At 47.4% G+C, this 25,923-nt stretch overlaps 1 protein-coding gene across 4 annotated transcripts in view; it reads left to right on the forward strand.

The window, feature by feature from the left end:
- The window catches only part of kcnd1 (potassium voltage-gated channel, Shal-related subfamily, member 1), a 74,236-nt gene that overhangs the window by 40,662 nt on the left and 7,651 nt on the right, over nucleotides 1-25,923 (forward strand). For all 4 annotated transcript variants that reach the window (XM_088623723.1, XM_088623722.1, XM_088623721.1 and 1 more), the window contains 2 exons: nucleotides 12,395-12,557; nucleotides 15,579-15,662. In XM_088623723.1, the coding sequence (XP_088479849.1) occupies nucleotides 12,395-12,557; nucleotides 15,579-15,662 (247 nt within the window). The remainder of the gene's footprint in view (nucleotides 1-12,394; nucleotides 12,558-15,578; nucleotides 15,663-25,923) is intronic.

A 25,923-nucleotide genomic window follows, 5' to 3' on the forward strand; every position in this document is an offset into this window, starting at 1 on the left:
ACCTGGAGAAATCCATACACAGTTTCCGCAGGGTACTCTCCCCTGGCGCTCCGCGGTGTCTGTGAGGAGACTGGGGTCACCTGTTTATCTCCTTAACCTGAGCTTTAACCTTAGCTCTCGATTTTAAAAGCGCTCTGCCATGTTCTTTAAGAAAAGCATCTAGTGGCTCAGAGAGAAATTTCCCAGCAGAGTGGCCATTCCTCAGTCGTTTTTAAAAATGCTGCACAAGTTAAATATGTCTGCTCACCACACACCCCAGCGTCTGAAAAACAAGTATTTCATCTCCAGTCAGCTTCAATAGTTCGGACCTCATCTTGCTGAGGATCTCTCTGCATGTTACAACAAAAACCCAGAGCAAAAGTTCTAAAAATTACTGTTGTGTTCTTTATCAAATTGTGTGCAAAGCAAACCTCACACACACAGCCTTACTTGTGTTAGCAGTGATGGCAGTGGAATAGATTTATGGAGCTTGTGGTCTTCATGATGTCATACTGCAATGTGCACTGTGAAAACCATTTTCTGCCGGTCAAAAACAGGGCTTAGGTTAAAATTCCCAAAGTCTAACAAGTATTGGAGCAGGTTTTCTGTTTTTCTGAGTTTGCTCTGGGATGCAGCCTTGCCATTATGTTTACAGCTGAGACTAAAATGTATTTTTTTTAGCTAAACAAAAAGTTCATGAAGGGAAGATAAGATTTGAAATGATTTTTCAGCATGTACAGTATATGCCTGGCTAAAGCCATGTTAGCTGCATGTCAATTTTGTTTTAAACTATACAGAAGTTCAGCCCTTGTTCAGCATCTCTTGTTAGGCTGATCAGTACCCTATTGATCTAAAGGCTCATCACGCTCTTCTGTGGTCAAGGACTAATAATATGTTCTTTTGGAAGATTCAGGTGGAACACTAGGCTGCTGTGGTTCTTCTTTCTAGGACAGGGTTGCCAGGAACCCAGAAAGCGTGTTGCTGCATTAGATAATGAAACAACATCCACACAATTACCAGCCCTTCTCTTCGGCACTGTGACACCATATCTGTCCACCTGAAACACCTGAGCCGATCAGAAATGCCTGAGGATTTGCCATTCCTGGGCTGACAGAAGTAAGTCCGGTGCTGTGGGTACAGTGGAGACCCTGGTGCGGCCTCCTGGTCATGCAGGGAGATATCCAGGAATCCAGGATCTCTCCCCAGAACAATCTGTTCTACACTGGCTGACCGAGGCAGCAGCCCGGCAGCTCTCAGCAGAGACGCTGGTTTCCCGTAGCTCTCGAGACAGATGCTTTTGCAAGTTTATGAATCGTTCAAAATTGTACCCCAGCCACCTATAATTTAGCCGAAGCAGCACAAATCCTTACTGCAAAAAGTAGAAACTGACACATGAGAAATAATGTTTCAATGTTTGATTTCCTTTAGGGTAGCCTGGAGAGCTCTAAGTCCGCTCGTTTCCTCTCTCCTCATCCTTCACCTGGAGTCGCTACATTACTCTCTCCCCATCCCTCCTGCGTGCACATTGTCCTCCAGCCCGGCTGCTTCCCTGCTGGCTCCTGCACCCCCCTCGGCTGGACCCTCAGGTCCCCGCCGTTCTCCTGACACCTCGGGGGGTGCGAGAGCCGGCCCCCCTTCCTTCACCTTGTCCCTCCCCCCCCCGGGTCGCGCTACAAGGCAGTGACTCAGAAACCTCAGGAGCCCCGGAGAAGCGTTACGCTGACAAGAAAGACACAGTGATGTTAATAATGAAACTCCCTCCTCCTTCCATAACTCTGTGCTGCGGGACTTATGCAGAGTTCCCTTAAAACTTTCCAAACAGGAATATTAGCCACCAGGACTGTGGGGTGGTGCAGGGCTGGGGTGCTCTGTCCGATAGGATTTCTAAATCATTCCATTTAACCCTCACTGGGTCAGTGTAGCACTTCTTCCTCCGGCTGAAGACGCAGACGGGACCCGGTGGTCTGGAGCTGGGATCCCAGAGCCGGGCTACAGGAAGGGAAAGAACCTCCTGGGACAAGAATTCATCCAAAATACTGGAGATTAAAACAGACGAGAGGGAGCGGCCCACGAAAACAGGCAGCTGAGCAGGCACCTTGGCTAGCCCTTTTCTTATTGTTCTTAATACTTTTTAAAGCTGTTTTAATATTCAGAATTCCTGACTGGAAATCTCCCAGAAAAGGAAACCAAGCCACTGTCTTCAGAGCACGTCCAGCACCGCTGAAGCAGCGCGCCACCCAGTCAGCTCCTCAGAAGGGGGCGCCATTAGGAACAGCCCATCTCCTGCCTGGAAGTGCAGGGCGTAATGGGCTTCGAGTTCTCTTCCCCCCCGATAATGTTAATGGGAAAGAGCGCAGTGTGCTGGAAACAGGGGGGTCAGTGAACCTCCATCCGCTCTGAGCCTGTTGTGTGCAAATGTGTCTGTGGGCACTTCCAAATCAGTTTAAAACAGAAACAAATCATTTTACTATGACACCTGTTCTCTTTCATTTTTTTACCAAGTGACATGTATTGTCTTGTTACCTTTCCGCATCTGTGGGCCTCATATATAAGACATTGACGTGAGAAATGTAGCAGCACAAGGTAGGTGCTGGTGGGGGGGGACAGTTGGTTCACATTAAAAGCGTTTGTTTGTGTTGTTCGGAAGATGAATAGTTTTGAAAAGCATTGAACGTCTTTTCTCCCAGTGGGGCTTGTTGTTAGATTGCGTTAACCAGAAGGCTCCCAGCAAGAACTGGCTTGCTCCGTCTGCCGGTGAAGGAAGAGCGATCAATTATCTGAAAGATGATTAGTTCGGACTTGCTTTCAGGAAGCATCAGCACTAATTGGTCAGATGTTGGGCCAATTAAGAGACTGACAATTTAGGTCCTGACAGCCTGCATTTGTGAATTTCCTTCTGGTTTTGAAGCTCCAGAAGTGCGCACACACATGCACTTTCTGTGCCCAGTCTCATGCCCAGGCAGGGCACAGAGATTGCCAGTGTCTGTGTCTACCCAGGGCAGGTACAGCTGAGAGAGGGGCTGCCTGACTGCGCATTCTTAACTGGGGAAGGTCTTTCAGACAGGTGGATATTCCTTACCATTATTATTAATATGCAGGTTAAATAATCCAGAAATAATCCATAGTGACTGCTACAAACATAACCATAACAGTGGAAAAATGTCCATTTCAATAACACATATGTGTTAATTTTACCTGGCAAAGGTGGCTGTGTCACATTGATCGAACTTGATTAGAAGCTGTAAGGCAGTTTTCTGTCCTTTCGTGGCTCAACAAGAGATGATTAATATTATTTTTTAAATATTATTCATACCCCTCTGGTGGTGCTCCAACCTGCAGTGGCTCTTTAGTAACAGCGACATGAAAAACCCTTTCAATCAGATAACCAGTGGGATACAAATCTTTATATTTCCTGCCTCTGGTATTGTTTATTGTAGTTATTGGTGTGTTTGATTCTGTGAATAACAAATGAATAGGTTTAGCGATCTGGATGGATGACAGCTCTCCAGGTGGCTGGTCAGTTTAAAGAGGGTGTCTAAGGGTCTTTAACACTCTGAAAGACAGATTGCTCTGTCACTTAAAACAATAATGGGTGATTAGAATTGCTGGACATTACAGGGTTCCAGATGGTACAGTACCTACTCCTGCTGCTCAGCTGGTCAATATATCAGCCCCCGATATTGCCTAGGAAATATTAGCCCCTGTTTTCAAAACGATTTGCTGGAACATTAAAGAATCCAAATATCTCTCCCAGGGCTGAGGGTCTTCTGATGCACACAGAAGGCACGGGGATCAATAACTATCGATTCATCGGCGAGTCACAACATTCTGAATTTGCGCAGACTTGCGAGCCTTGCTTCCTTCGTCATCTTTAGCGATTCACCACTGACACGTTCCAGTGTGTGGCGGATTTGCTGATGCAGGTTGCCAGGTTTCGCTCCTTAAACTAGGCTCGTAAAAGCAGGATCTGTCTTTAAAATATACACTGCGAAGAGTGACCCAGGGCTCTGCAGCCTGTAAGGCACTGAACAGATCATAAATGATGAATAGATGTTATTTCACTGCAGGTACAAACACATGTTCTCTCTATATCATTTTAACAAGCAGGCGCATCACTAATGACTCTTAACTGATTGCAGGTTGCAGGGGCAGACCGTGAGCACACGCGCATGGATTGCGGTGCATATCGCATCCTGCCCTGCACGTCAGGGCGTGCTTAGTGTTACAGCTTGGATCTCCTGTTTCTCTCCCTCCAGACACTCTCCTTAGACAGCTGCTCCGCCTGCGCCTGTCCTGACTTCAGGATCCCACTGAGCCTCTCCTCTCAGGAGAGCTCCCATTCCCATAGAGTTTCGCAAGGCTGGCAGAGACCGGGCTCAGGGAATGAAAGAGGGAGTGCGGTTCACGCCCATGCGCTAGCAGTTTAATTAACCCCCAGGGGAGAGCCATTCAAATCCACATCAGGGCCTACAAAGGCAACTGTTCCTCGAATTAACAACATCATTGTAGAATAATTCCATTAGAGGGACGGCGATATTTCCAATAAGCTAGCAATTAGCCATTCTCCCAAATCGGGGAGAGATTGCGCAGAAACTGCAGACAGTGCTGTACTAACTGCCTGCCATAACGATAGGCAGTTTACTGATGCTCGGAGCTCCAGCTGGGCCACTGCAGGGATTCTGAGGAGGCTTCATACCTCCTGCCTCCCGAGCTGAGGGAATGTTGTCATTTCCCCTCTGACCCAGCTGGGAGCTTGTATGCCTGCACTCCCATTCCCCTTTGCAGAAAACACAGGCCACTGCACGTTAGCGCTAAAGCGTCCCCAAAATCAGGCGCTGCTGTCCCTAAATCAAGAGGACCTCCTGCTGCGGGGACTGGGGGCCTGAGGTCAGAGCTGTCTGCGTGTGCGCAGGCAGGGCCTGCGTCTTCTGAAAAGCAGAAGTCTAGGCTTGAGTATGGCCGCCTCTTCTGGAAGATCTGCCCAGCCTGTGAGCTCCAGCACCCAGCCTCATGACACAGAGCTCCAGGGAATGGAGCTCTGCATTGCTCCACGAGCGGGATTTTATCTACACTAACTCTCTGACATGCACTACGGATGTAATAATTAACCACAGCAGTGCAGCACGCTCTATAAATGGATTTTGCTCGTTATAATCAATCGTGGGCAAACTGCCCGCTCCCTAGCAAGGAAATCAGATGGGCACTTTGCTCACAGTTTGCTTCCGAGGATCAGTGCATTCCCTTAGAGTTAGCAGTGGGTTAGAGTAGGAAGCTCTTTACACAGAGAGGAGTGGAGTGCCCAGTCAGGCTGAGGGTGCTGAAGCGCAGGGGAGTTATTCCACTGGGTCCATGAGGCTGTGGGATCACTGAGCTGGGGAGCCCACGCCCCTGTGTCGCCTGTGACCTGTCTCCAGCTATGGAGAAATATTTCAGGGTCCATTCAGTCCATTTCGGTTGTTTTGCAGTTTATTAGCGTAGCGAGTCTTAAATTTCATCCAGCTGGTCCTCGCTGGAGCCCAGAGTTTGGACCTTTTCTTTAAGTGCACACCTGAAATTAAATGAACGGACGCTGAAGGCAAGGAACTGACGTCCATGAAAAGGATGTCACTTAATTTGTTAATTCCGAGCAGTAATTATCTTGTAGAGAAACACTACGGGCAGAAGGCAGAGGAGTCCTGTCCTCTTCTGCAGTGTGTCGCCCCAGTGTGGAGGAGGGGTTTCCGCGGGGCTGCCCCTCTCCCAGAGCTCGGGGGATCCCGGAAGGCATAAGGGAAGCCTCGCTGGTGACGAGAGGGAAGGAGAGAATTCCTCCCAGCAGGGCCGTCATCACCATGGGCACTGTCTCCGTGGCAACCGCGGCGGCGACCCACAAGCAGTGACACGGCCTGCCTGTGTCGCTGGGCAGCCAGTTAGACACTCCCGCGCGCTGGCCGTGACACTCATCACCAGGCCATTACAGAGGAAGCAGACCCGGGCTCGGGGGGCAAGAACTCCACAGCCTTTCGTCCTGGAGGACTGTGGAAAAACCTCCAGAGCTTATGCTTGTGGTGGTTTGATGGATTCTCCTGAACTGAGGCAGTGAACCGTTTCTCAGGAGGGCACCTACCCAGATGTGGAGGGGTCTTCTACCCCCCAGCAGGGAATGGTGACGTTAGCATTACTGTGACAGCCAAGGGTCGGGGGCTGCAGTCTGCAGACATCCTGGGCCCCCGTCCTCTGGGGCAGTGAGATGGACTTCTACAACCACATGCACATAAGGAGTGTTACAGACAAGAGCAGGCCACTCCGACCATCTGGCCTGTTTGATTGTTAGTAGCTAATTGATCCAAGGAACTGATCCAGCCAGCGCTTGACGGAAGCCACAGTATGGTTGCTTAGTTTGTTCCAGACTCACTCAGCCCTTCCCATAAAGAAGGGTCTCCTGTTCGACCCTGCTGCCTCTCTGTGTAAAGAAGCACCTCCTGCTCTGCCCCTGGTTTTAAATGCACTTCCAGGTTTGCTGTTGATTCTGTGGAAGTCCTCTCTGGAGGCTTGAGGCTGCTCGTGCAGTTCTCTAGGTTACTCACAGGGCAGCGGTTCCTCCTCCTGGCAGGACAAGCCCCTTCTGGGGAGAAGGCCCCTTTCATCAGAAGGGTCCTGACTGCGGTGCGGTGCTGCTAGCAGAGCAAATCAGCGAGAAGCAGTGTCTCCAGCAGGTTGTCCTGCTCTTCTGGTCCCAGGCCCTGCACACTACAGACACACTGTCGCTCCTGGAGACTCTCCTGGCCCGACTGCCAGTGACCTTGAGGATCAGGCCCCTGGTCGCCTGGGTCATGAGGTAGCTAAAGCAGCTGCCGTGTGGCACAAGAAGAGAGCTGCTGGAGACCTCCGGTGTTGTGGAAAGTGAGGTCTGCTGTCAGTCGTCGTTGAGCTCCGGGGGATTCAGAATCGGGGGAACTGCTTCACTGTACCCCGTGTGTTTCAGCACCACGGACAGCGCAGAGGCACCATGGGAGCAATGCTTTACTCTCACGTCCGTGCTTACAGCCGGCCAGGGGATTCTGGAGCAGTACTAATAGGGTCGACTCACGGCACACCAGCGACAGATGTACTGCAGGAAGACCTTTCGCAGCAGATGAGTCCGTTGGAGTCGTTGTGCTTACAGAGGGGGACTTCTCTGTCCCCCTCTGCCCTCTGGGCAAGTGGAGGCCCCGAACTGGAATATTTAGCTCCAAACAGGCTCCTTCTTAGCTAGAACTGTTCACCCCCTCGTGCCTCCTGAATCCCCACTCTTTATCTCCGAGCTCGGAGCCGAGCTGAGTGGCGATCATCGGAGCTGGAAACATGTTCCCCTCTAGTACGGCTTTCGGAATGATGAATGGGGGTAATTTCAGTTCTGCTGTACCTACCTGACTACAGGCATGCCTCTCGTTTTATTTCCATTTCATCTCCTGTTCTGTACAAATGATTTATGTTCCCGGACCGGCCAATGGGAGAGCAGCCGTTTGCGTGACAAAGCGAGAGATTTCTAGTTTTTTTTTTTCTTGCACGTCGTGTCTGAGTATGAGAAACTCTTTTGGCCAGGCTGGTGCTGTTTGTACAGATGATCTCCTGTGTTTGAATTCAAAGAAACGACCATGAGGGAATGGAAGACTAACGGGTGCCACCCCTTAACCTTTAAACTCACACTCACAGGCGCAGAAAAACAAATGCTTCCAATTCTAGGCTCTGAAACTGCAAGGCATTTAATGGTAGCAATGATCATTGCCCTGGAGAAAACAGAGGGCATTTTGTTCATTTTGTTTTTATTATTACCGTTTAAATCAGAAGAGCTTTACCTGCCCAGATTGACAAGGGATATGAAGAATTAACTGTGTATCTTTAATCCTGAAGCTATTTATATACGTCTGTCTAAATCACAGCTTGCTAAACGGGAGTTTGCAGAAACAGCATTTTACTGAACATAAAATAAGTTACAGACGAGAGGAGTCATGCAGCCCATCTGGCCCTTTTGGTCGTTAGCAGTTAATTGATCCAAGGATCTTCTCCAGCTGTTTCTTGAAACGAGGTTTCTATATGGCTGGGTGGTTTGTTCCATGCACCTAATACCCTTTGTGTAAAGAAATACCTTGTGTTCTCAGTTTAAAATGCCCCTCCACCCAGTCTCTGCTTGTGTCCTCTGGTATGTGTTTCACCCATGATTCTGAAGAGTTTCACTGGGTTGGCTTTGTCAGTACATTGGAGGATTTTCCAGACTTGGTTCAGGTCCTATAATAACCTGCTCAGTCCTAGAGCAAAACTGTTCCGTTTGTAGAAATCTGGCTCTGGCCTGGAGTCATTGCTCCCGACCAAGCCTGAGAGCATTTTACACAGACACCTGCTGCTGTTATGTGACACCTCGGGAATCGCTGAAAGGTGAGGATAACATCATCAGGAATAGCCACTGTGCCATATTAAGTCCAGATACCATATGTATCTTGTCAGTCCTGATTCCAGAAGTGCAATATCGTTTTTGTAATATGGAGAACAAAATTGTTCACACTATTCTAACTGAGTTCTGACATTGCATCGTACAGTGTGGTGCATTGTGCAATTTTCTGGTTGGTCTTCTAGATCTCCTGTTCCTGAGGACTGGTAACTCTTGACAATTATTGATGGATTAAGCAAGTCATCTGCTCAATTAAAAGAACTCTGACCTTTGAGGGCTGGAAGGTACTCTGAATATGGTCCCAAATCATTTTTAAATAACTTTAATTAGTCAAGTCATCTGCTTTATTGGTCACATTAAAAATGTTTGAAGTCTTCACAAACTGGTGAGCTCACTGTAAGTCCTGTGGGAGTGTTGGAGTGTCCAGTGCCAGGGCTGGAGACCCCTTTTCTACACCGTTTACTAATCCTCTGACAAAAGAAGGAAAATCAGCAGGCCACAGTGTCTTCAGAGAGGGAAACTGAACTCCACCTGTAATGTAATCCTGTTTACAGCACAGTCAGCCACTTCCACATTCACCATATCTAGTTTAGAAAGTACACGCCTGCATCGGTTTATGTTGACAGTAGATAGATTTTTCAAATGTGGAATAGCCACTATTTTCAGCATAAACCCAACTGGGAATCACCAGTTGTTCATGATTCAGCTTTGCAGCTATAACCCCTGCACTACACAGGGTGAACCTATGGCCACACCCTCAGGCACGCCCCCCTGTCAGAGCCAATCGTCTTTTGCCACGCCCCCCTGTCAGAGCCAATCGTCTTTTGCCACGCCTACCTGTCGGAGCCAATCGTCTTTTGAAATGCTCTGACCTCCGCGATGTTAGTGGGATTGGAGGTGTGATGCGAGTCACAGGGCTTGTCAAAAACTGAGAGGACACTGGCCAAACAGCAAACACCCCAACCTGTTGGCTCATTGTGCACTGTCACCCCTGACATAACCCAGGCTTGGACAGCAAGGTCTGGGACACTGGCTGCACTGCAGTGAGCAACTTTAACTGGACGGGCAGCCCCAGCACCGATGCTTTTAAACCACATTAAAAAAGAAAAACTTTTTTTGCAGTGGTGCACAAAGCAAAAACCTGCCAGCACAGGACGAGAGTAATGAGGAATAGCTCCTCAGGCACTCTGCTGACTTTGGCGTTATGTTCGGCGTGTTCTGCACTGCAGAACCCGGCCACTTAACACCATTCAGACACGCTTACTGCTCTCTGATCACCCCCTGGTTAGGCATCCGAGAGGCAGATATAACAGTCTAATGGAAAAGACTGCGTGTTCCGCGGTAGAGCCTGCTGTGAGTCAGTGTGCCTCTTTTCTAAGGACACTGAAAACCAGACTGCTCTGATCAGCAAAAGAACAAAAGCGCATTTTTAACAGGACCCCGGTGTGATCCCTCCAAGCACGAGCGCTGCCTGCAGAGTGAATGAGCAGTCTCTCGATCGCTCCGCAGAGCTGAGCGCTCCGGGCACAGTGGGTCAGGACGTTTCACTCCGACATGTCTGGATCTCTGATCTCCAGTTCTTTCCTCTCCAGTTCCTAACACTGTTAGTTTGTAAATCTAATGAATATTATAATATTCTGTCCTATCTTCTTTGATCCTAGGTAATTTCACATTCTGGATTGTATTCAGTTTTCCATGTGTCCAACTCCTTGTATTATTATTATTATTATGGTACTAATGTTTAATAATCTTTAGCAGTGGAGAGAAGATGGACATGTGCTTTTACTTCCATTATTGATAACTGTTTTCCATTCTAAACACACTGCGGTTGCTTCCTCCTGCGCCCTTGACTGTTCTGCCATTGTTAACTTCCCCTTGCCTGAGTGCGGTTCGAGCTTTCTCGAGGCAGGAGAAAACAATGGGAGGGCCAAGGGGACCTTGCGCTCTGAAAGATGTGAAAAATGTCAGACGCCACAATACTACACACACAAGCACTGGCAGCTGTTGGAGAGGTGAGCAGTATTCTAGCTTCACCCCGGCAGTGGTACAGTACGTCCCGTCTCTTTCTCAAACTGTGGCCCAAACGGGCTTCCAGGCAGAAAGAACCCTGACATATTAAAATGAACACTTTGTGCAAAGTAATCATGCTGCGAATGTGACATCGGCAAGCACCAACCAGGGCAGGACAAACACAACAGGTGTCTGTCACAGCACAGCAGCCCCAGTGATATTAACTCGGCCCCTTTGTGGGTGTTGCAGATCACAGGTTATAGGCAGCAGGAAAAGCATGGCCTCGTTCTCTTCTGCCCCTTTTTCAAAACTCCCTGGAATGTGTAAACAGGGAGAGGAGAGGGGGTGCTGCTGATGAGAAGGCTCGGGGTCAGGGCAGTGGTGGCCATCAGCCCACTGTGAAGTCTGCTGGCTTCTGGTGGTCCTCGGCTCTTTCTGCTGGTCAGAGGTCAGGAGGAGGCAGGCTGGGTGTGTCAGAGGACTGCGAGAGGATAATTGCTCTGTTTGCAGTCATGCTGTCCTTCCCCTCTTGTTATTAATGGGGGTATGAAGTCTGCGAGACACCGAGGGGACCTGCGATCTAATTACCAGCAGAACTGCTAACCTGGAGCGAACAGGGAGTGAGACTGGGTCCTTCTCTAGTGCCACACTAATCGTACTGATTGATTACTATTACTGCCAGAGTCCCTATTACTAACAGGCGATCTGGTGGTTGCAAGGTGAGTGCTAGGTTCCCCAAGTTTATTCTGAGTGAATCTTTCATTTCAGTTTGTAGAGTTTGATTTATGTCTCTACCTGCTCCTTTGACAGATGTGGATTGTCAAGGGTCTAGTTGAGACCTATCAACTACCTCAGAAAAAGTCTAGTTTTAGAATCGTCTAAATCGTAATTTAGATAATGATGTAGAACTGGACTCAGTGATGAAGTATGAAGAATACTGTTCAATGATAAGTTCAGGAACAGTGTCTCTGGCCTGTTTTTCACAGGTTGATTCCTTTATGCTCTGTAGTAACATGAGCTTCATTTACACATGAAGAGGATGCAAAGTGATCCTTTGCCGATTGTGAATTCTTAAGGAACTGATGACTAAAAATGGTTTAGGAATTCCTGACTACATCACATGTACTGGATGTAGAGAAAGGAAACAATGTTTCAGCTGCAGAGGCTTCTTCAGGTACTGGTCTCCAGCCTCCTCCTTCTTCAGTGTTGTGTTCCTTCTTTCTAACTCCCAGTGTGGAAGTGGAGCTGCAGTCCCAGTTTTTCACAAAATAAGTTCATGGATGGTATCGCAAAGTTTTACACATTGCAAATGAAACACAAAATCGTGAACTTTGTGAAAGAAGTGTCAGTCGCCATGTTGTCACAAACTCCCACTCGAGCTCCCACGAACTGTGACGTGATGCGGCCCTTCCTGCTCACTAGTCCCTGTGATGACGAGTGATGTACGAGTGAATAGGTACAGGTTGTGCAAAAGACATTTCACCGCAGAAATGTTCCAATGTGATCTGCATGCAGAGTTAAAGAGTAAGTAGTATTTGTTGGGAAAACCGCCTCAAACTTTTTATTGGATTGAAAGAAATGTATTCACAAGCCTGCTTGTTTACAATGTCATACGGCTATATCATGTCACCAGACGTTTTGTTGCCTCGTTCGGAATCTCAGAATTAGGCGCTGCACATACCTGGAAATTTCATCAATTCTGTGATGTCTTGGAATTGGAGGTTTTACAAGTTACTGTGTACATTTTACTTTAAATTGTGGTTTGAAATGCCCTCTTCAATGCTGATTCTTTCTAACCCCAAATATAAAAATAGTGTTGCAGTTCTCCTTTAACCTTGACATGTTCCTTTGTACCCAGCGCACGCTGAAGCAGCTCTCTGCTTGTACATTGCTGACCGGATCTCCAGGAAAGCCGTGCAGTGCCCAGACGTCCTGTCCTTGGCGTCCCTCTCTGTTTTTGTGCTGGAAAGGTTCCATGAGATGTTTTTTCCCCTGCAGCTATGGGGACATGGTGCCCAATACCATCGCGGGGAAGATCTTTGGGTCGATTTGTTCGTTGAGTGGCGTGCTGGTCATTGCTCTGCCCGTGCCTGTCATCGTGTCCAACTTCAGCCGCATCTACCACCAGAACCAGCGGGCAGACAAGAGACGGGCGCAGCAGGTAAGAGAGCAGGCTCTGCATGGTGAGATCTGGGTCTACAACAGGTGCGTTCGGTTCAGCGTCTCCCAGATATCTGCTGGAACACACACTCAGCCCTGACCCTTGGAGCTTGGAGAGTCCAGATCACACACTCAGCCCTGACCCTGCAGCTTGGAGAGTCCAGATCACACACTTAGCCCTGACCCTTGGAGCTCGGAGAGTCCAGATCACTCACTCAGCCCTGACCCTTGGAGCTCGGAGAGTCCATATCACACACTCAGCTCTGACCCTGCAGCTTGGAGAGTCCAGATCACACACTCGGCCCTGACCCTGCAGCTTGGAGAGTAAAGATCACACACTCAGCCCTGACCCTGCAGCTTGGACAGTCCAGATCACACACTCAGCCCTGACCCTGCAGCTTGGAGAGTCCAGATCACACACTCAGCCCTGACCCTGCAGCTTGGAGAGTCCAGATCACACACTCAGCCCTGACCCTGCAGCTTGGAGAGTAAAGATCACACACTCAGCCCTGACCCTGCAGCTTGGAGAGTCCAGATCACACACTCAGCCCTGACCCTGCAGCTTGGAGAGTCCAGATCACACACTCAGCCCTGACCCTGCAGCTTGGAGAGTCCAGATCACACACTCAGCCCTGACCCTGCAGTGCAGCTTGGAGAGTCCAGATCACACACTCAGCCCTGACCCTGCAGCTTGGAGAGTCCAGATCACACACTCAGCCCTGACCCTGCAGCTTGGAGAGTCCAGATCACACACTCAGCCCTGACCCTGCAGTGCAGCTTGGAGAGTCCAGATCACACACTCAGCCCTGACCCTGCAGCTTGGAGAGTCCAGATCACACACTCAGCCCTGACCCTGCAGCTTGGAGAGTCCAGATCACACACTCAGCCCTGACCCTGCAGTGCAGCTTGGAGAGTCCAGATCAAGTCCCAGGGAGTGTTTTTTATCACATTGACAGATTGTACCTGTAGGGATCAGACCATCTACCTGCCTTTTAGCGCTGTAGGAACAGATGGGGTTTCTTAATTAGACCTGAGAGGAGGCTGTTATCTGGACTTATCTGTTGCACTGCTTTGGCCTCAGCGTGTGAAATGAATGTTACACAACAAAACAGGAATCGTCCCAGTTAAAGGTTAAAGGAGATGTCAAAGCCTGAGCCAAAGCTGTTGTTGAAAATCTTTTAAACAAAAACATTTCATCAAAGAATTGTGATACTGTAGCAGTCAGTCCTGTACGTAAAGAACAGGAATATAGCTAATGTGTACTTGGGTCTAATGTAGCACTTCCTCATTTCAGTCTTAACAGAGCCATTTATATTGACATAAGGTGACAATGTCTTAATGAGTGTTGATTACACCTGCTGAAAGGCAGAAGGAGCCAGGAGAACCCAGCTACTCCAGTGTCTCTGAGGCACAGCCTGCAGGCTCTGTCTGTCTTTTCCAACTGTTCACTACCCACACTCACACATCAGCCTGCCAGTTTAGCAGTTGTGTAGCAGGTGAGAACTAGTCAGTATGGTTTCTAAAAATACTGCAAAAACACCAGCAGAACAAGAACTGCACAGACCTCTTAAATCATCAGAAGGTTTGGAGCTTTTCTAATTTGCTCTGTCTAGTTTTTCTGGTTTTCTAGTTTGTGAATAAATGAGATGCCTGAGCCCTTCCTTTTAAAATGACCTGTCTGTGCCATGCAGTACAGAATCAGAGGCTTTGTGCAATTCACAGCAGATAAGATCTCAGTTGTGATCAATTGTAGCTGTATACTGAGGGATACAGTTGAAGAGATTGTATGTGAAAGGATTTGTGAGATCCAATAGAACAGTCTTGTACACATCTACATTTTCTTATCCCGTTCATTCCTCAGACCTGAAGCACTGCAGAATTTCCTGGAAATATTCTCCACTTCATAGTCAGGTCTTGACCCCTCAGCTCAAAGTGAGTCTGTTCAAAGTCTCTGCAGCCTCTCTGCCAGGCTGGGGTGAGTCCCAGAAGACTGGGATCAGTACACGGGCCTGAACACGTTGAACTGGGTTTAGACCAGTGTTGCTCTGCACACATATTGAGCAGAAATATAGTCTTTAGAATGTACTGTACTTGAAGCAATGCTAGATTATGAAACTGACAAACCGTATGGTGGATTCCAGTTAGCAGGAATCCCTTAGTAAACAGCTTGATTCCTGGATCAATATACACACAAATACCCAAATTCCTCTCCCTTTATAATTCAAGCTTTTTTATGTTGCAGTGGTATCTGGTTTCCTTAAGCTTTGCTTGATTACACTGTTTTCACAGACTTTTTATATTGATTATGCTGTGATATCAATTGCAATCTATCTTATTAGATACATCTGAAGCCCCCAAGAATATGCACGTAAAGTCTATTGATTAATGCGGATGGACAATAACCACTGATTATTCGGCAATCAACAATCTCTTCCAAAATCTTGCAGCAGCCCTGGCCGATCCGGTGACAGTTGTGTGAAATCCGGTGTTTGTCGCACACATGCACACTGGGTTGGACACGCAGTGTACCGTGTAGACACGCGTAACAACCTGAAAATAAATGCTTTCTGCTGATTCAGTCTGTGAAGGAATTCTTACAGTACTTTAACGAATCACATTTTCAGCCAAATGTTAGTGATTTCATTTTTGTTGAAATGTTTCCAGATGTATACAGTACAATTGCCTGGAATCACAGTCCATCAGACAGCATTTACAAACGATATCTTATTCCTCATTAAGCAGGTACTGTACTACATGTAATGTACTGTATTTTGCATTCAACGAGCTGGAATAATGTGTGCCGTGCAGCACTATATCTGCAGTATGGCAGTCTATTTACCACAGCATTGCAAAGCTGAACAGATCTTGCAGAAGAGCCCTGCAGGGGCCTCTGAATGAGCCCACGGTCCTGTCCTGGTTCTTCTTTGCTCTGAGGCAGGTGCTGTGCGCTGAGATGAGATCCCCCAGGAGACAAGATCCCCCCAGGAGACGCGCACTCATGCCAGTCTGTTTGATCTTTCAGAAAGTGAGACTCGCAAGGATCCGCTTGGCCAAGACAGGGACCACCAATGCCTTCCTGCAGTACAAGGAGCATGGAGGTCTGGAGGTAAGGTCGATCCACAGCACAGCCCTGTCTCCCTGTGCAGTGAGGCTCAGGGCTGGTGCTGTGTCTTGTAGACATTACTCCTTACAGTCCAGCTCGGTCATAGGAGACTAAATTATTGACATGCTCACGGTGGGCATGGAGGGTGAGGAGGTGTGATGAGGTGCCTCATACACCTTCAGATACATTCCGGAAGAAAGACCCAAGCACGTCAATGTCTGCATTTTGTATTGTGTTTCTATTGGACAGCGGCGGTCTGTGTATTGGTTGTTTGTATTGTTGTCTGGCTGGTTGTGGATCCACACTGTCGGTCTCTGTCTGTGTGTCGGGTTGCAGAGCCCAACTCGGCTGTGGTTTAAACAGAAGCTCACCTGTCCGTCAGGAGGTGCTGGGGAGCGGAGCAGGGGCAGGGCTTGGGGTGCTTAACCTGGCACTTCTGCTTTTGCGAGTTAATCCTGTCTTAGTCTTTGGGGGGTGTCTCTGTCGGTGGGCTGACACCCAGCTTCGGTGAATGTCGAACTGTTCTGAGTTCCTCGGGACAACTGCTGATTATTATTTCTGCATAGTGTTCGTGCTTTTCTTTTGCACTTGTTTATCTTGCACAAGAGCACTTTTTGTAAACTGGCAATTCTGCACTATTCCTTTTGTCTGGCCTATAGCTTGTAGGACTCCAGAGACCCCTGGACTTACTGCTAGGCGGTTCACTCAGACATGGTGCCGGAACTATTCTTTCCTCCCATTGTCGCTGTGGGAGAAGACTTCCCGCCCCTCTGGAACTGTTCTGGCCCGGTGCTCTGTGACAGGTCGGTGGGATCACAGGGCACACGGGCTGCCAGGAGCTGCCGGCTGCAATGGGCCCTGTGGTTTCACCTGCAGGAGGTGCAGAAGCTCTCAGGCTACCCCTGGAGGGACGGTGCTCTAACACGCTGTCCCACGCAGAGGGACGAGTGGCACTTCACCAAGCACTCACCTTCTGTATTCTGTGCAGGACAGGACAGCCGGGGCTGCCTGGACACAAGGCGTGCCACCAAGCAGATGCTCCATCTGTTCCCGAGCATCAGATCAGGATTGAACACCACACTGGGATCTTAGGCTCTTGTTTGGCAACATGATTTGCTGTGATTTGAGTTTATTTAGATCGACAGGGAAGATGGGATTCAGCTGCCCTGGGGCCCATGAGGGGACCCCAGATCTGGACTCACTAAAGCACACTAGGCGCTCACAGGCTGTGTACAGGATGTGACAGGGTTATGCGCGAATGGCTAAGATTTCATCCTCGCTGTGTCTTCAACCTGTTTTCCGGTTGATTAAGGAGCAGGAGGGCGGCTGCTGGGCTGGGCTGGCCTGGGCTGAGTCAGCTGTGTCACTGCTCCTCTGCAGACGGACGGGCAGCCAGAGGTGTGCAGGACTTTCCCAGTTCTGTCCCACTGGGCTGAAGCGATTTCCGCCTGTGTTTTTTGGATATGTCACTCTACTGAGTGAGTGGAAATACTGCAAACAAGAGTGTGAGCTGCCTTCTGCTTAAAGATTTTCCTTCCTTATGCAATTCGGTGGGCAGAACGGTGGCACAGTGGTTAGCGTTACATTCCCTTGTAGTGCGAGGGCCCTGGGTTCAATTCCGGACCTATGGGTACTGTCTGTGTGGAGTTTGCATGGTCTCCCACGTTTGCATGGGCTTGCAGCAGGTGCTCCTACTTCCTCCTCATAAGAACGCTGGTGGGTTAATGGTCTTCTAGGAAAACTGGCCCTGGTGTGAGTGTGTGTGTGTCTGTGTGTGTCCTGTGACGGACTGGCGTCCCATCCAGGGTGTACCCTGCCTTGCACCCATGGCTTGCTGGGAGAGGCAACCCTGCATAGATAGAGGGGTTACAAAATAGAGGTAATTTGGCTCTCATGCTAGATTGCAGCAGAGGTTTGTTTAAAAAAAAAACATTCAACACTTTATATCCGAGAAAGAAGTATATGGAAAAACATCCCTTGTAGTTTGTTTTAGTGTCTGTAAAGGCTGAATAATGTTGCCTTGTGCTGAACCGAAATCATATTTTCTTGTCTGTTGCCCTGTTTCACAATGAAGAAGGCTTATCTTTGCAGGCGCAAAGGGAGTATCATGGCACACTTTTAATAAATGGTGTCCCTGTAGACAGCTGGAGTTTAACTAGGTTGTGAATGAGATGCCTGAGCCCTTCCTTTTAAAAATGGCCTGTCTGTGCCATGCAGTACAGAATCAGAGTTTTCTGTGCGATTCACAGCAGATAAGATCTCAGTTGCGATCAGCTGTGGCTGTGTACTGAGGGATACAGTTTAGGAGAAATGTGAAAGGATTTGTGAGATTCAGCAGAAGAGCCTTGTACTCTACAGTTTCACATTTTCTCAAAGCATCCTATTCATTCCTCAGAACTGAAGCACTGCAGAAATTCCTGGAGATGTTCTCCACTTCGTAGTCTGTTCAAAGTCCCTGTAGTCTCTCTGTATCCTAAACGGGCAGCCTGGAGTGAAATGCAGAGATCAGTACAGCATCCTGGACACACTGACCTTCTGCTTGTGGAGGAAATGGGTTGGGACCCATTTAACACGTAGTGGTGCCAGCTGGCCCTACACTGACAGGACATCTTCAGATGGGGCAGGTTCGTCACCTGGCCTCTAAACGGAAACACGCTGGTTGACCAATCATTCTTTGCACATGGAAGGTGTCGCTTGATTATCAATGAGTGCTATTAAAATAAATACATTGTCTTGACTGTTTTATATACAGGATTTCTTAACTTGATCGGCCTCATCTTGCAGCTACCCATGTGGAAAATCTGCTGGCTGCCCTCTGAAAATTAATACGTCTTCCGAATTTGCCTGGACTCTTTGCAACAAGCTGGTAGTTAGGATCAGCTGTTCCGACCATCTGATTAGTGGAATCTTCTGCTGCCAATTAGAAAATTAAGCTCATGGTGTCCCTCTGCTTTAGTTTATAAGTTAATATGTTTCGGTTTTGAGGTAACGAATGCGGCCTGCGCTGGCCAAGATGGCATACAGCTGTGGACCAGCGATTACTCGGACAGCGACATGCCCGCTTCCGCACATCTGTCACAGCTGTGCTTGCCTTTAGTCACGTCTGTCTTTGACGCCCTAGCGAGCAACGTATAGACACCACGTAACAGCCTGGACGGTGACATTACACGTTTCCACCTGTCTGGAGGACGTTTAGCAACATGCTAAATAAATCGAGCTTTACCCCGCACGTTAAATGATTTTTATTTTCTTTATTTCCAGACTTATACAGTACACTCGGCTTTAAAATTCATCATACAATATTTACAAACAATATTTTATTCTCATTAAACAGGCTTTGTGCTATATGTGTTTTACTTTGCATTAAGCCGAAATACGGTGTGCTATACAGCACGGTTTCTGCAATACTGTGTTTACAACGTGTGGGTAGTCAGTTTGTGTTTTATGTACTCTGCTGCTTGATTTATCACACTGTATGCAGAAAACACATTCAAAAACGATCAATGACCATATACTGTACGCAACTCCCTAATGTTATAAAAGAATAAGCAAAACAAGCTACTATTAAAAACCGATACAAACTGTATCGTTTTATTTTAAACTCCGACAATCGCAGATCTGCTGTGCTTTAATTGGGTATGCTGTATGACGGACTGAACCGCTGGTCTCTGTAGCAACAGCAAATGGATCGTTTTTAATAGAGACGCCTTACAGGACCCAGCCGCTGCACAGAATGTGCTCTCTCCGCTGGGGCACAAGGTTAAACTGTTTCTGATGCAAATCTTAAAAGTATCCTATTCAGCTCTCCTCGTCTTGACAACAGCCCGGTAGTGTTTCCCGGGGCTTCCGCGGGCTTTGACACCCGATGTCTCTTCTTGGCCCGGCCCGGCTCGGCTCGGCTCGGCGGAGGTTTCTCCTTCCCAACTCCCGGACCTGCTTTTAACAGCCGGACCTCACCCTGTGGCGAGAGAGCGCGTACAGTATTCGGAAAGGAAAGCTGCCGGTCTCACATTAGAAGAGCTCCGAACGAGGTTTTGACAGGGCGTCTCGAAGTCTTTCTCGTTGAAGAATTTGCAGCGCTGGGAGCAGACTCATTCCACGAGCAACCCAGCCCTCCTATCTACCGGTTGTCGCTCCTGTCCGCAGCACGAGTCTTACCCAGACTCAGTGTAAGGTCAGGAGCAATAACAGCAACTGAAATAGTCAGTACAGTATATACTGTACGTACAGTATATACTAGGAACGATTACTGTACATGCAGTAAAATGCGTCCCGTTTTTGTAAGTGATCTGGCAGTCTGTGATGCTGTCATGTGGACCTTTGTGACAAGGTCTCCTTGTCATGCTGGAGCTGTAAAATAAATGTGTTGCTGTGGTTTAAAGTAAGATCAAAATGCTATCCTGAAAACCCCACAAAACAAGCTGTCCTATGGCAGCCCTAACCGGGAACAGCACATACTGTAATAATCTGACTTACCTATCCATCAGAACACTTTGTTCTTTGGAATTGTGAATGGCATGAACTGCTTTAATGAAAAAAAAAACACTGACATGTTTGTCGATTGTTCAAATGAATTTTATTCCACACAAAAAGATTACAGTTCTGTACACATGTTGAACACCTTATGTGTGCCTTTGCTCTATAGTCTCTGAATAACTCTTACCACAGGCAAGTCACAGCACCAAAGCCAACCAAGTAGCAGATGTTAGACAGACCTCAGGGATCCAAACAAGACTCATCTTCTCTTGTGTTTGCGCAACTAGAACTGCACTGCCGGGAGATCAGAGTTTGCTGATAAAAGCTCTCGGTTTACAGCAGTAACTGTCAGTGAAAATGCACCCACACAGAGCCGGCCTCTTTTAGTCAATAAATAAACTAACAGATTGAACAGCTGATGATATCACCCGTTAGTTACCAAGCTGCAAAATCTGGTTTGGCGTAAGGAGTTTAAAATACATTTTTGCTTTAAAAATATTCCTGGCGTTGAGGCGAGGTGGACAGAGACAGCAGCTGCAGGGCAGCTTGTGTCAAGGGCTCGGGGACGTCAAAGGGCACTGACAAGGGCAATCCAGGTCTTCCCAGGAGTCAGCAGAGAAACACGCACCCTGGCTTCTTTAAACGAATGGCTGGATCAATTAACCGCTCACTACCGAACGAGCATGGTGGGCCGAATGACCTCCTCGTTCGGAACTGTTGTCACGCTCCAGCTGGATCAGCGCAGTGAAGGTTGAGGACGGCAGGCTTCAGTGCTGCTTCTGTCGCCAGCATCCGAAAAGGCGGAAAAACAATTCTAGCCCGAAGGCAGTATTTGTCGCAGGCCTGGACTGAGCGTTAGTGAATTATTTAGGCTTTTGCTTGGGTTACAGGTACTGGGGGAGAGGAGATCTAGGGATCTCGTTCAAGTATCCAAATTCCTCCGAGCTTCTCATAGAGCTGATGTGAATCATCACCCAGTGGACGTTGTTGGAAGCTACATGGAAGTGCCTATACAACAGAACAGGAGGCACTTCTTTACACACGGGGTTGTGAGAGCGTGGAACAAGCTGCCTAGCCACGTTGCTGAAGTCAATATTCTGGCTTTTGTAATAACAGTTTGTAAGAACTGGATGAAGTGCTCGGGTCAATTTGATCCAAGCAACCCAAGGGGATAGGTGGATCACACATCCCTTGCTAACTGCAAGCTTTCCTGTGTCCTGAGCTGTCATGCTGCAGCCTGCAGTCCAGGTCTTGATGGGAGTCAGAGATCAGTAAGGCGGGTGGGGTGGCAGATGACAGCTCAGGACGGGCTGCCTTCCTCTTGGCCTGTGTGGGGGTTTTAGACTGCAGGGGAGGCGCCGAGCTCAGGGGCTGTGCAGCTGGACAGAGCTCAGCTGGGGTGCAGAGACGGGGGGGGGGGCTGGACCAGCAGAGCAATGACATTAGCAACAGGAGGCTGAAAGAAAGAGATCAGGAGACACACCACGACCCCCTTGCCACTCCCCCCAAGTCAGCACTTACTTCCACGTTTTTAAAAACATGTCTTTTGTGGTGCGTCAGGGTACTCAAGCTTCCCAGAAAGACTGCAAAGTAATTAAGCGATTTCCCAGTAAAAGGTCTGGGCGAAAACAACAACCTGGAAAGTTCCTGCTTTTACAGGCAGAGTCACGGAGCTGCACTGCAAAGCGAAGGTTGGTTTCTACAGCAGGCAATGTCCTGCTGGTGCCGGTTTCAGAGTGAGCTAATGCAGCAGTACAGCGTTGGTCACTGAAGAGAGACAGAGCTGGGTGGGAAGATCCGTGGGCACTGTGGGGGTGACGGCAGACCTGTACTACGTCATGGGTTGGAGGAATCATGGAGTAACATTCTGGGGATGTTTTGGGAACTTTATAGACTGATCTCAGTGCTTAGAAACAGCGCTGGCTGATGGTGGTGCATGCTGACCTATGACTGAGCTCTTTCGCAGTGCTGACGTGCTCTGTCACACTGGTTTTATTTTGACCTTTCCCCTTTCTACAGTCTTGTCTTTGCTGTCTGGTCTTTATTCCCAGACCACTTCCCAGCTCCGCATTAACAGCCCCGATAAAAAATTTGCAGGAATGTGAAAGCCCTAAAAATCAAGCTTAATTCTATTTATTTATTTTTTCTTCAAATTGTTTAGTCAATGCATATAGGCCACCTAGTGTTAAAAATGGATGCCCATCCAAAATGTTCACTTTTTTAAAACACAAAATTAAAAAAAAAACTGGTGAAATATTCAGGACCTAAGAAACCTTTTCTATATTCTTTTTAATTTAGACATCAGATAATAAAGTACAGCTCAGAGATGATTGTTTCACCCAATGAGCAGGTGTAGTTCAGACTGGGCCAGTGACAGAGGCATGACCTGCAACCTTGAGCCAGGGGCTGAGAGCTTAGTGTATGAGACAGGCTGACCGGCTTACTGACCAGAGACCTCTGACTATGGTCAGTCCCTCCTAGTGGGGAGAGAAACACTGAGACCTCAGTGCTGCTGTTCTCTGAGTGTCCAGCAGTGTTTGTGAAAGTGCCTCGGTTTTTAGTACCTTCTACTAATTATTCGGGGGGGGCAAATATTTTTGGTTGACCAGCAGTACATAGAGAATATTTCCTGCAACGTCAGCTGGCTGTAAACTGAGGCCTGGAGAATCAGCCAAAAATGTGTTGCTCCAGTGTAACAGAGCAGAGCCACCCAGCATCTTTAATGTCAGCGCCACAGTACTAGAAGATTAAAAAGAACAATGCATGCCTGCAGAGAATCACTGGTATTAGGATGTGTGCTTAAGTGGAACCTGTTAAAAAGGTGCTGTCATTTTTGTGCAGCCCAGCATTGCGATTTTTTGCAAAATTATAACAGGATTCCATCTGAAGAGTTTAAAATCAATTCTAGTGCAGAAGCATCCTGGCATAACAGGATATCAGGCAAGGAGATGTGTCCTTTCTGGTTGAATGGTGTTGGTAAGATTTTCACATGTGCGTATTTCTATTGGCCGATCAATCAGCCAATCAGCATCTTCCGAACAGACAGCTCTCAGTGTCTGTTAACCACAAGCTGGCTTGCTCATCCGAAAAAAGGTCTTAAAGGCTTTAATTTGAACAGTCATTATAACTGAGGCGCATTTTATTCTTGTAAATGTCCTAACATTATAATGTCATAGTTTAAGGCTCTGTTTTTTATCGGACATTAAGATGCATCATTTGTTATTGGGAATACACCTAAACAGTGTAAGAGTCTGGACATTGTTCCATGAATGAAATTGACTGGTAAATCTGAGAGTTAATGTACTATATTGTAACCTGCCATCAGAAAGAGGATCTATCTCCTAATACGTTCTACGTTATTGGGCAAACCTGCATTAAACTACAGCTGGAGTATCTGAACAAGTGGGATAAAAATATTTTCAGTTACAGTCCTGGGTACCACAAATACTGCCATTTATTTTCTAATCTTGTTGGATTTACTGCACTTTCGGCTCCCTAATTTTTAAGGGAGTAAAAGGGAATATTCTGTCATGATATGCAGTAATTTCTAGCTGGTTATGTCCCAGAGTGAGAAAAAATATATGACTTTTTTTGTTTGTCTAGACCATAGCCTGAATAGCTATACTCTGCATATGCTGCAATTGACCAAACTAAATTTCAATAAGAAATACATTTATTTCAATAAGAACATTGATATCTTGTTGAATATGAATTTATTTCTTCTTTATTTCAATAAGAAATACATTTAACTGTATCTGGGGAGAGACACAAACACTAGTTCATTGTTTCTATCAGTCATCAGAGCAACACATGGGGTTCTTATTAACTCGCACAGGAAGACAGGACTGATCACCATGGCGAACACAGCACAGGCAGAATTTCTTCAATTCAAGCATTCAAAAATCGTGAAGGGGACTGACAAAGTCAGACTAAACAACTGCTAGCTGCTCCACAAAACCCAGCTGGGTGGTAAAATTACATCCACAAAGTATTGAACCGAGAAAAGCAAACCGTTCAATTGTGCTAAGTAATACTTCCACAAGGACAACAAGAATAGAGGGACACAAGCAGGTCAGATGCACTAGTGCAAGGCAATCTCTCTCTCCTCTCCATTCTCGAGCAGCGGAGAATAGGAGATTTGTTTGATTGATGGCACCAGTGTTCCTGATCAAGGAAGGGATTGACTACTTCAGCAATCACCAGCAAAACGGGGACCCCAGGGGTAGGAGGGGAAATTAAGGGGAATTGCACACAGGTCTGAAAATAGTTGGGAACAAAAATCAGACAGCCACTGATGTCTGGAACAGACCGCTGTCTGGGATTGTGGGATTGATTAGCTACTCACAGCCAAGCAAGCGCGACCAGCTGAATGGCTTCCCTCTGCTCTGTAACCTTCCTGAAGTTCTCAGGCCTGTGACAGGCCTCCTGCCACTTCGGCAGCTCTTGTTCCTGCGAAGAGCTCTGCACCGTGGGAGACAAGGTTAACTGATCGTAACCGAAGTGCGGACTCCTGTGTGGGGAGGAGATAATGTCGCAAATTCGGGCTGGGGTTTTAAGGGCAGGACAGTTTATCACGGGCTCTGCTGTAGACAAGGAAGAGACTGTCAAAGGCATTTAGAATCAGCTGATTCTATCTCTGGGACATTGCACCGAGATGCCAGCAAAGCAGACAGTCAAGGATAAAGTGAAGAGCACTGTTCTACGCTGCTGGGATGAAGCCCAAAAGCATTATGAGGGCTGCTCAGCGGAGAAGAAAGTGTGCTCAGATCGATAGAAAAGATGTCCGATAAACCTGGAATAATTAAGGAAAAACAACTAGGCGCACTGAAGTCAGCAGTGTCAAACCACCGACACAAGAGAAATTAAATAAAAATAATCCCACACTCAGCATTCAGAGGACAAATGTTTAAGATGATATAATTAATGTAATGATATATAATTGCTTTGCAGAACACAAGGACCTTATTGTGATCTAGAGTTAAAGAGAAAACGAATTGCAGTTTATCCTGTTAGTCTGCAGAAAATTATCCCCCAAAAAGCACAATTAGCAAATCTGTGCTGCGCACACAGAAGTAACGTAATGTGAGCTGTGGCAGACAGAACAGGGAGCTGCACTCCAGTGTTCTTCACAACGTGCAGCTTGTTGACAGTGTCTGATTGCTGCTGCTCGGATCTCAACCCAAACTAAAATGCATGAGAATACATTGTCTCTCACAGCCTCCCTACTCTGGCTTCCTGTGGATTTCAGAATACAATTGGTGCTGCTCACCTTCAAGGGCCTGTACAGTCTGACGACATCAATGAGCTCTTATACACCCACAGACACCTTGTTTACAGTCTACAGACTCTGGCCTTTCATCAGTCCCAATAGGAGGCTCCAAAAATGGGGAGGCAAGGAGAAATTTGAGGGGACCGGGAGATCCCCAGTGTCTGTGCTCTCTTACTCCAAGGCTGTGAAAGGATCTCCCAGCCCATACCAGATCTTGCAAGCCAGCACACACTTTCAAATCTTAAATCTTCGTTTTTAAAATCCAGATTTTAATTCAGTTTATTTTACCATTTTAATTTGGGTGCATCCTTATTGTTTACCGGACAGCGCTGTGAGGCTACCAGGAAAATAACTATATAAATAAAGGACAATTCTACTTTACATTACTTATGCAGCACACATTATAATCCACTAGTCTTTAATCTGCTGCTTATAGCAGTAGAGAGCTACTATAGGAGGGTGTACAATGATAATACCAGCTGCTGCACAGACACTGACCACAGACCTCCGCTTTCTGCC

Source organism: Lepisosteus platostomus, chromosome 3 (assembly GCF_059453375.1).
Source record: "Lepisosteus platostomus isolate fLepPlt1 chromosome 3, fLepPlt1.hap1, whole genome shotgun sequence".
Classification (NCBI taxonomy): domain Eukaryota; kingdom Metazoa; phylum Chordata; class Actinopteri; order Semionotiformes; family Lepisosteidae; genus Lepisosteus; species Lepisosteus platostomus.